The following is a 9,494-nucleotide window of genomic DNA, read 5'->3' on the forward strand; positions in this document are numbered from 1 at the left end:
ATCAATTGTTAAACTGTTAAGTTGTAATCACTAGCCAGACAGCAGAGTAATTCCTGTTGGCATGGTTATTGCTTCCCCTCAGGCTGATGCAATTCAGAGAGGAGTATTCTGCCTGAAAGAGATGGCTCCTGCAGTATGGGGAATGACTCAGCACAAGGATCCTGGTGGCTGTTCCTTCAGTTCTCTCCCCAGAGCCACCAGTCCCAGACTCTCCTCAAGAAGCATCTCTAGTTCACTCTGTCCTCCCTATGCCAGAGTCCATGGTGACTGCAAATGAAATTTTATGCATTGGCCCTTTAAGAGACTGAGTCTCCAACCATCTCTCCCAGGCAGATAGAAAGAAACCCTGCTGTTTTTCAGAGCTGAGTATTATCTAGGCTCCTATCTGGCTTTGGTGCTATAGACTGGGGAGCTCAGCTTGGGGTTTAGACCCCACACTTCTCAGGGGGAACCCCCTAACCCCTGAAATACCCCTCCAGCACTTCAGCTGCCACCCATGGGAGCCCATCTTGCTCTCTCATGTCTTTTCTGCACTCCCTACCAGTCTCGTTGTGGTGAAGTGGTTTCATCTGTCTGTCCTTGATTATAAAGCTTCTTTCCAGCTCATGTTCAGTTGGTTATTCAGGATGAATTCTCTACAATTTAGTTGTAATTCCAGATTGGTCCTGGGAGGAGGTTAGTGTAGCTTTCCCTTACTACTCCTCCAGCTTGGGTAGTTTTTGAAATAGGGGCCACATGGGAAACCATCAGCATCAGTCAAAGGTATAAGGCAGAGGAACAAGGAGAAAATTTTTTTGAAGACACAACACATTTGCCCGTTTTATGAAAGGTGATTTACAAGCACACCTGCCCACAGTGTGTTGAGTGTTCAGCAGTTTTGGACCAAAAACAACATGACCCCCATATCCCATCCTCCCTGTTCACCCTGTCTTTCCCTGTGCAATGAGTTTTTTTTTTTTTTTTTTTTTTTTTTGCTTGTTCGTTTGTTTGTTTCTCTGGATAGAAAAAGTCCTCAAAGAAAACTGTTTTGCCAATGTGGAAGAGGTAAAACAAAAAAGCAGCAGAAACACTAAAATGCATCAAAATTGATGAGTTCAAAAACTGTTTTAAGCAGTGTAAAAAACACCTTAATAGGTGTATTGCATCAGATGGAGAGTACTTTGACAGTGACTGAAGTCTAAACATGTAAAATAAATACACAATTTTTTAAAAATAAATCTCAGGTTTTTTGCCCCCCCCTTATACCTAATATACAAATTCTATTAAGTAGCTCCAGCCTTAAAATATTCTTAAATACCCCATAAGACTACTCGCTTACTCTTATATATTCATGTCATGTTCAGATAATTTCCACTTATTTTCTCATTTTTATTTGTTGGTTTTCAAATATTTTACCAAGTAGTGAGCAATTGACAAATATGTTAGCATCTTAATTGAACTCACAGTAAACTTAGAACTTATTTTTTAAATAGTCATTATCCACATTTGATTCAATCTTGCTACCTCAGAAGAAGATATGTCCATTCTTTTGTTCAAGTGACCTAGCATATACCTCACTAGAGTATCTTATTTTTTATTAATATACCCTGTGTATACAGCTAATGTAAAGGAATTTATAATATATTAACCCAACATTGGAATGAACTTTCTTGTGAAACAGGGACTACTGCATTTGTTTAAACAAAAGGTATTTACTATTTTGTCAGGGGCATCATAGAAAATATCACCACATTCAATAAAATAACAAATATTAAGAAATGTAAGGTTACATGCTATGTGTCTTGCTCTATCCAAAATAAAACAATAGCTATTACAAATCATGATATCCTCATTTTAAATTTGATGACTTGGAGGAAAAGAGAAGGTCAGCACCATGGCCCCTCCTCTCTTTCAGCTATTAAGTAGTTGACCATAGATTTAAACTTATGTTCCTATGAATCCAAAGAAATGTGGCCCCTTGCCATTTCTACTGCTCTATCCCAAAAATATTGGCTGGAAATCAGGGAAATCATTTGACATTTTCCCTGTGTTCCTCTTAGGACGTCATGACAAATGCACAAGGAACACTAAGTTGTCCAGGGTAGCGCATGCTAAGATACTTATCATAATTTTCATAAATACCAAAGGTTTCAGGAAGGAAAGAAATCACTGTGAGGCAAAACATTTATAAAGGCCTTGTAGAAAAATTAATGTTCAAACTTAACCATAAAGAGCAGATGTATGATGTCGGAGATAAAGGAACCCATTCCTTTCCAAAAAATGGAATCAGAGATTATGGCAAATTGAGAAGATCAGGCAAACAACGTCCTAGATAAGAGGAGTTTCTTCAGAGAGACAAAGATTGTGTGATAATAATGGAAGCAGTGTACACATAATTTTATCTGTCAGACAGATGTATAATTTAAGCCTTAGGCTGTGGGGAACAGTAAAGGGGAGAAATAAATTAGACACGTTGTTTTAAGAAGCCTGACAAACTGAATACAGAATCATTTGACATATTAAAGAAGCACATGAATGATGGAACATAAAACACCACCATGAAAATGTAGTTATAAAATATGCAGAGTCAGGGTTAAGCAAAATTCAAGGGAATTGAAGATAAAACATAAATAAGCAGTTTTTAAAAATTCACCTAATGCAACCTCTAATTAGGTTCAGGAGGTGAAGAATGAAAAGAGTTAAAGAAAACTTTTAATTATCAATTCAGGCTCAAGAATAAAAACATAGGGGAAATTTTCCCAAAAGGTTGGAATAAAGCTTTGCAGGAAGAGTATGAAAGGTACCGAATAATTTGTCCTGATAGTTATTCAGTCAAATCTCTTGGGCTTCATCGCCATCCACCTGAGAGTTGGTTGTGGGCTGCTGCAATCGTGAAGAACTCCCTCTGGGTGAAAGGTGGATGGGACTGTTGTGCTTCTGGCTGACGTAATGGCACGGAAACTCTGGGCAATTCTCCCCAGATGATGGCGCAAAACTCCTGATGGCACATGGCAATACGCACTTGCTTATCCACATCTGCAGTATGACAGAAGGAATTAGGATGGCAGAGGCATATGATTCTAGAATATCTGCAAAATAAATATGCTCCATGTGAGCAGGATTTAATCCATAATTGTATGGTCGTCATCTAGGAATTTCATCTCTCCAAATAATCTTTAAAGTCTTTCGTGTGTCTCCAAAAGATTGCGGATCCCACATTGAAAGACTCACTTTGAAAGAGCAGCAAGAAAACATTGGAATAGGCTTCGATGTGAATCAGACTTACATATGTTTCATTTATGGACAAGGCCAAGATGGCACGATCTAATGGCTAGTGGCATTTCAGGACACCACAATGGCTACTTACTCTGTCTGCTGATGTCACTGTTGTTGCAGAGGGAAGAACTACCTGCTCTGGGTGTGTGACAGTCATGGCGACAGAAAAGCCCAACCAGACTGTGGTAAGCCATTTCTTCCTGGAGGGTCTGATGTACACAGCTGAACACCCCAGCTTCTTCTTCCTCCTTTTCCTCCTCATCTACAGCGTCACCTTGACTGGGAATCTCCTCATTCTCATAACTGTGGCCTCTGACCTTCATCTCTCCTCCCCTATGTACCACTTCCTGGGGCACCTCTCCTTCTTGGACGCATGTTTGTCTACAGTGACAGTGCCCAAGGTCATGGCCGGCCTCCTGTCCCTGGATGGAAGGGTGATCTCCCTCCAGGGCTGTGCGGTGCAGCTTTACTGCTTCCACTTCCTAGCCAGTACTGAGTGCTTCCTGTACACGGTCATGGCCTATGACCGCTACCTAGCTATCTGCCAACCCCTGCACTACCCAGTTGCCATGGACAGGCGGACGTGCGCAGGGCTGGCTGGAATCACTTGGGCCCTAGGTGCTGTCCATTCTGCCACCCATACCTCCCTCACCTTCCGGTTGCTCTACTGTGGCCCTAATCGCATTGCTTACTTCTTCTGTGACATCCCGCCTGTACTGAAGCTGGCCTGTGCGGACACAGCCGTCAATGAGCTTGCCATGCTTGCTAGCATCGGTGTTGTGGCAGCAGCTTGCCTGATCCTCATCATCTTTTCCTATGGCTTCATCACCGTGGCGGTGCTGCGGATCCGCAGCCCCGAGGGCAGACAGCGTGCCTTCTCCACCTGCACTTCCCACCTCACGGTGGTGTGTCTGTACTACCTACCGCCCGTCTGCATCTACCTGCAGCCTCGCTCCAGCGGGGCAGGAGCCGGTGCCCCCGCGGTCTTCTACACAATAGTCACACCCGCGCTCAACCCTTTCATTTACACTCTGAGGAACAAGGCGATGAAGCAGGCTCTGCGGAGACTTCTCCGCCAAGGCTCTGTGGCGGGCAGCCCACCCCCTCAGCCTGTGCTGGGGCTCTCCTGACGGCCCCTCAAGGAAATCAACTGTCCTCACAGCGAAATGAGGGGAAATAATTCAAGCAGAAATAAGTATAAGACTTTCAGCTCAGTCGCCCAACGTTTTCCCTCCCTTGGACCCAGGAACGTGTCTCAAGGCTTCAGCCACAAACTATTCATCTATGAAATGAATTAGGTGATGTCTAGAGTATTTCTAAGATCTAGAGAAATAGCTATCTATGTTCAGTGGTTCAGAGGTATGTGAATGCTACTCTTATCCTCTTTTATTTTGCTAAATGATTTTTTATTTTGTATGAAATAATTTCATTAAATATATAGTACATTAAAGAATGCTGCTAGCAAAAATATGTTTGAACAACAAATGAAACTGTACATGTATCACCTTGCTTAAGATAAAAAACACATTTCCAGGATAATAAAATACAACTACAAGGAGAAAAGTGACTTGCCCCTGGTCACTTAGAAAATGTCATTGTCTTTATTCTCTGACTCAAGATGGCATGTAAGTAAGTGGTAGAAATGTCATGGATTTTGAAGTCAGTTGTGCCTCCCAGTCACATGATCTGAGCTGATCTGACCAGTCGCTAGATGTATAATCTGGTGCAAATGTCATATTACTTGGAGTTTCAGTGTCCTCTTTTAGTGGTGAGGTTAAAAATAACACTTCAGGGCATCTTATGAAAACCATGTTAAGGGCCTGGTGCAAAGTAGGTGATCTGTTCCTTATGAAGCAGTTTAAAGAGTCAGAAAGGGCTCATTGTAGAAGCTAAGACTCTAACAGTCTCTGAAGAACTGGAAGAGTTGTGATACCCTCCCTGAACGTGGAAAAAGCAAGTACCAAAGAAAGGTATTTCTAGACTCCCAGGTGACAAAAGATACCTCAAGGTTAAAATTAAAGCAGCTTATCATATAGTTGGGTTCATCACACTATATTGTGGGGGGGCCCACAGAGCCCCCCTCCCCACCATCTGCCACGGATGAGAGTAAGTCTACCAAGACATGATCTGCTTGGGGAGGAAAGGTGGCCAGCCAATCCCTCCAAGGAGAAGGGCCAGGAGCTTTTCTTCAGTGGGCTTTTATTGGAGTCATTTTGCACAGGAATACAAGTAATGCTCATCAATCATTGTCAGGCAGTAAGGATCAAACAATAGATAACATACGAAGAACTATGAGGGCTTATTCTGAGTCCTGGTTGGTTAACTAAAGGACCATAAAACTTTGGGAAACAAACTCATTTCATGCTTCCACCCTTATCATTTAAGGTATTCTTAATGAATTCAGGGTATTCTTAGCAAAGCAGGTTTCACAGGATTTTGTGTATTCTTTCTTAGGCCCGATTGCCCCAGGGAACCCACCCTTTCCAGCACAGGGCCGTACCCACTTCTGGCATTGTTTCAGGCTTAAATCAGGCAGGGGAAGTAAGGTAGCCAAGAGATTAAGAGACTTCTTGCAAACAGAATGAGAAGGACTCAAGCTATGTCAAAGCCAAGGGGCAAGGGTCCATCACCCCATTTTTCTGTAGCCCCCAAGTCCTTCCCTGAGGGCCCCTTCATGACCATGCCTATCTTATGTCATCCCTCCTTTGAGGAATCTTACCTGTCTTTGGCTAACCAATCATGCATTGGGGGCCCGGCAAGGTGAAGTAGAAGGGGCAGAGGCAGTGCCCCTGCCAGGGAGATGAGCTTTGTCTCCTTAGTGGCTTATGGTCTGAAGGTCTCTCACTCAGCCTTAGCCATCGGGGGTTACAGCTTCTGAAACCAGGCAGGGCAGTTCCCAACACTATATTTCTTAAAAAGTGAGCAAATGACTTTAAACTACTCCACAGATTGAAAAGGGCCATTTGAAGGCTAGAGTAAAAACTTTGGATTTTGGGTATTATGCCTCTTTATTTCTCTCCTCCCTCTTCTCTTCCTCCTCCCCACCTCCTCTTCTTTTTCTTTCAACTATCAAAATAAGAAGCCACATCCCTTAAATACTAAATCATGGGATCAATGAGAAAAGAGAGTAAAAAAAGACAAGTCTTTGAATGAACAGTTAACAGACTATTATAACATCCTAGACATGAGAGAAAACATTGTTTAACTTTTGTGATGACAATGAAGATAGACATTTTATGAAATTATGTTATAGGTATTTTAAAAAGAAAAATAAGGAGGAGGGGAAAATTGAAAGATTGTTAAAACTGAAACAATAAACAATCATTTTGGCTCACATATGTGCAAGGCACTGTCAGTTACTTTTTCTATATTATTCCTCCTTAGACCTGTATTTTAAGACAATGTTATTTACATTATATAAATAAAAAAACCAAGTCTAAGAGTGTGGGGGCAACTTTCCTCACAAGTCTCCCCATGTGCCGCGGATGAGAGCAAATATGACTGAGACATGATGTGATCTTCTTGGGGAGGAGAAGTGAGCAGTGGCCAGTTTCTCAGGGGAAAAAGGCCAGCAACAGCCAGTTTCTCCAAGGAGAAAAAGGCCTCGAGCCCCCTCCTCCAGGGCCTTTTATTGGGTTGTAATACACAGGAATAACGGGTGGCAAGGATCAAACAGTAAATAACATTTTAAAGAAGTCTGAGGGCTTACTATGAGCCAGAGTCTATCAGGAACAGAGTTTTAGGGTTTGTTGCTCAAACCCTTAACATATGAATGAAAGCACTCTTAGCAGAGCAGATTTCACAGGTTTATCAGGAAATCCTTGTGATGCCAGATTTTTCCCCAGGACACGCTCTAGCAAGGCAAGGAGCTACACCTCTCCCAAAAGGTATTCAGGCTTAAGCGGATTAGAACCAGGAAGCACTTCTCCCAGAGAACATGGGGACTCGGCTATGTCAAAGCCAGGGGGTGAGAGTCCATTGCTCCTTGTTGCAGCCCCCCGAGTCCTTCCATGAAGGCCTCCCAAGTGATCGAGTCTGGCTTAGGTTGCCCCTCACTGTGAGAGGTCTTACCCATCATTGACTTCTGACCAAGCTTTGGGGACAGGGAGAGGAAACTGAGGCAGCGTTTGCTACCAGAGACAAGTTTTGTCTCCTGCGGCTCGAATTCCAGAGGTCATCCCTCGCCCTTAGTCACAAGGGGTCGAGATACAATTCCTAAAACCAGGCAGAGCGGTCTGCAACATAATAGAACTGAAGTAATTTTTCCAAGGTCATGCAACCAGTAATATTTGAAGCCAGAATTTCCATTGAAATCTGTATGGCTTCAGAGACCACACACTTTGATTGTACAGGGACACCTTAGAGAGACTCAAATTACCCCCATTGTTTATGAACTCCCAATTACATTACAGGTCTTAGAGTCAAGAATTCCCCAACCTTAAACAGTGCCTAGTTCTCTATAAATGCAGATCTGAATCTGGCATTCCTATAAAGACAAATTCAAAAGAAAGAGAAAGAGAGAGGGGGGGAGGGAGGGAGGGAGGGAGGAAGGAAGGAAGGAAGGAAGGAAGGAAGGAAGGAAGGAAGGAAGGAAGGAGGGGAGGAGAAAGGAAAAGAGAGAGGAAGGAAGGAAGAAAGGAAGAAAAGGAGGAAGGCAAAAGAAAGAAGCAGTGAAGATCTGCAGCAAAACTCAGATATAATTTTCTTTGTACTAGTATCTTGGAGAAACGATATGTCTATAGGAAGTAAACAGAAGTAACCCAAGCAAACATTTTTGCCGTCAGAGCAGGCTTTAAGCGAGGTGGAATATATGGAAAGCCAAATACAGAAGGAGAGATAGTGCTAAAACAAGCTATGGTTCTGTCCTAAAATATTATTCTATCTTGTCAAATGGTTGCTTTCTTGAAATGATAGGATAAATTATGGAGAATATTTTGTTTGTGCAAACTCCAGTCTTATGCAACTTCCCTTCTTCTCAACTTTGGCCTTAAAACTTTTATATATGTCTACCCAGTAACAATCCTTTAATCTCAGACTCTGCTCCTACATCTTTATATTTGACTCAGGCAGCATGGATTCTTTATTGCACTGGTAGATTTTCACAATGGCACTGAAGGTATCCTGCCTTATGTTTTTATGGAACATTTCATGTGCATAACTAGACTGTAAGAACTTAAAACACACACACTATGTGTGTGTGTGTATATATATATATAATATATATATATATATATTATGTGTTCCAAACAAAGGCTAACTCAGTAAAATATTTGTTCAACACAGTATTCAAGATTGGAAAATAAAATAATATACATACATATTCTTCGCAATAAATTTCTCAAGTCTCAAAATTTGCCTTTAATCCAATAAGGGAAGAAGACAAATTGTTAATACCTATTGTTTTCTCATTTTAGATATTTCTATCTTTGGGTTTGATTCTTAAACTTAAGAGATTTGGTATATTTATACTATTACAGGTTCACTTGAACTTTTAAAAGGAATGGGATGATAGAATTAACTAGTATTGATTAAAATGAAAAGAAATACTTGACAAGAGGAAGATGACTGAGTAGGACTCTTATTTTTCCAGTCTCCTTACAATGCAAATAGGAAATAAACTGATATTTCCTTTATAATGAATATGTCAAATTGTCAGGAAACAAAACCATTATTTGGACAGGATAATTTCAGGGAAGTACATGATACAAGAATGACTAACTAAGCCTTCTTACTTAGCATTCTTATTGGTCATCCAAAGCATGAAGCTTCTGAGGGAGAAGTTTACCGGTACTCCTAAAGGTAGAGTGTACAAAGGAAATTAAGATACATCCAATATGGTGGATGGAATATTCTCATGAAATGCAGGAATTTCATAATAGCAATGTCATTCAAATAATAAATATGCAAGAGATTTATGATTTTAGGCTGTTGTTTAAATAACATGAAGATCTTCAAACTATATAATTGTGTCTCTCCCTCACTGCCTATGCTAGAATTTAATAAAGTGGCATTTTTTATTGATTATGCTATTACAGTTGTCCCAGTTTTTCCCCCTTTGCCCCTTTCCACCCAGTACCCCCCACTCCCTCAGGCAATCCCCCCACATTGTTCATGTCCATGGGTCAGGCATATCAGTTCTTTGGCAATTCCATTTCCTACACTGTACTTTACATCCCCATGGCTATTCTGTAACCACCTAGTTGTACTTCTTAATCCCCTATTTCTTCACCTATTCCCCC

General features: G+C 41.4%; 1 protein-coding gene across 1 annotated transcript; it reads left to right on the forward strand.

The window, feature by feature from the left end:
* Positions 1–3,410: 3,410 nt before the first annotated feature.
* On the forward strand, positions 3,411–4,385 carry OR10S1 (olfactory receptor family 10 subfamily S member 1). The gene has a single exon (XM_037038234.1). The coding sequence runs from the start codon at positions 3,411–3,413 to the stop codon at positions 4,383–4,385; it is 975 nt and encodes a 324-aa protein (XP_036894129.1).
* Positions 4,386–9,494: the final 5,109 nt, after the last annotated feature.

Source organism: Sturnira hondurensis, unplaced genomic scaffold (assembly GCF_014824575.4).
Source record: "Sturnira hondurensis isolate 20B ecotype Veracruz unplaced genomic scaffold, ASM1482457v3 Scaffold0024152, whole genome shotgun sequence".
Taxonomy (NCBI): domain Eukaryota; kingdom Metazoa; phylum Chordata; class Mammalia; order Chiroptera; family Phyllostomidae; genus Sturnira; species Sturnira hondurensis.